At 38.0% G+C, this 1,572-nt stretch overlaps 1 protein-coding gene across 1 annotated transcript; it reads left to right on the top strand.

Moving 5' to 3' along the window:
* Positions 1–592: 592 nt before the first annotated feature.
* LOC136066109 (uncharacterized) lies at positions 593–980 on the top strand (the record flags this gene model as incomplete). Its single annotated transcript, XM_065769973.1, has 1 exon — positions 593–980. A coding segment is annotated over exon 1 (388 nt), but the record flags the coding sequence as incomplete, so codon positions are not given.
* Positions 981–1,572: the final 592 nt, after the last annotated feature.

Below are 1,572 nucleotides of genomic sequence, written 5' to 3'. Positions count from 1 at the left end.
TTGTTTTTTAAAAATATTTTCTTATAAAATATTTCATAAAATTGTTCAATAATAAATGCGACATTGCTTAATATTTTCCTTAAAAATAAATAAATAAACAGAGACCAAGACGATGGCACTATTGCAATTTCAAACTACCAGACGTGGCAAATTCGGGAATTGGTCCAACCGCCCAGATTTTTCTCCCATCCCTTTCAAAACCAAAACGGTAAAAGGTAACTCACACACCAGCACTATCCACCGGCTATTACCGGTAACTTACCCGTTCCATATTTACGTTTTTAAAACCTCGTCGTTTTGCGCCTTTCTCTTCAGTCTTCACTTCTCTCCGCTCCTCTGTTTCTTTCTCTCCTCTCTCTCTCTCTCTCTCTGCTTCTAAAACCTTCACTCCATTCCTACTCTCACCAAAAATTCCTTGACCATTTTACCCTCCCCAAAAATTTCACTAAACAAACCGAACTTTAGCTTGAAGTGCTTACCATTGTTGTTTTTTCAGAGCTTAAAAATAAAACTCCAAACTTCAAAGTTCAAGGTTCAAAGCTCATAACACTTTGCATTTTGAAAGTGTTTTGCAGTTTTTTACAAACCAATAATGTCTGTTGCTACTGCTAAACCGGTTTCCGAAACCCGGTCCATACTCGGACCGGCGGGGAACAGAGTTAGGGTTTCGGAAGAACCGAAGCGGAAATCCGACAACAATACTATAAAGAAGCCACAGCGGCCGAGAAATCCGGTGCCGGTTCCGAAAATTCCAGAACCGGTCGTGCGGAACAACGGCTCCGTTGACAGCTCGTGCTCCTCGGACTCTTCTTCCAGCGGCGGTTCCTCGGCCAAAAAATCGGCGAGTTCTACGAAGCCTGTAAGGCGTGTAGGGTTTAAGGCTGCGAAGGTTGTTCCTGATAACGTTGTTTCGGCAACATTGTCGCCGCCGAAGATTTCAGGTCCTCCTAAACGCTGCGATTGGATAACAACTCACTCTGGTAAGTCAGTTATGCTCGTTTAAACACTTTTAACTGTTTTTTTTTTTTCGGAGAAACCTATAATATGTTAATACTATGAGTTAAGGAAAATGATTAAATTCTTAAAATTTGAGTAGATGTAAATATGATTGGTGTTACTTCGACAACGGAATAATTAAAATGTAATTTTTATTTTATATTGTTGCACACAATTCGTATACACACTTTTATTTTGTACTGGAATCGTTACTTCAGATCAAAATGAAAGTGTGTATACAGTTATGCATAACAATCAGTGTATGCCGACATTTACCGATAAATAAATATATGTCTGAATTACTTTTGTTTGTAAGGGTATATGAATTATGACATGATATGTTGTAATAAAATTTGTAGTAATTAAATTAAGCATGAATTTATGTTAAAACATTGAGAGAGAGGTGTGACGGCATGTAATAAATGTGAAAAAGGGGGCAGGTGTGTCTGTGTGTTATGGTGAGGCATGGGCATGCTATTGAATTGGACTTTGTTTTGCGTGTTGTCAAAGTACAACATTTAAAGTGTTTCCTTTTTGAACAGTTGAATGCCCTTTATAACATGAATCATGTTACTA

Source organism: Quercus suber, unplaced genomic scaffold, assembly GCF_002906115.3.
Source record: "Quercus suber isolate HL8 unplaced genomic scaffold, Cork oak 2.0 scaffold_1909, whole genome shotgun sequence".
In the NCBI taxonomy this organism is placed as follows: domain Eukaryota; kingdom Viridiplantae; phylum Streptophyta; class Magnoliopsida; order Fagales; family Fagaceae; genus Quercus; species Quercus suber.
Note: the sequence above shows the minus strand (reverse complement) of the source record. Positions and strands in the feature narration are given on the sequence as shown.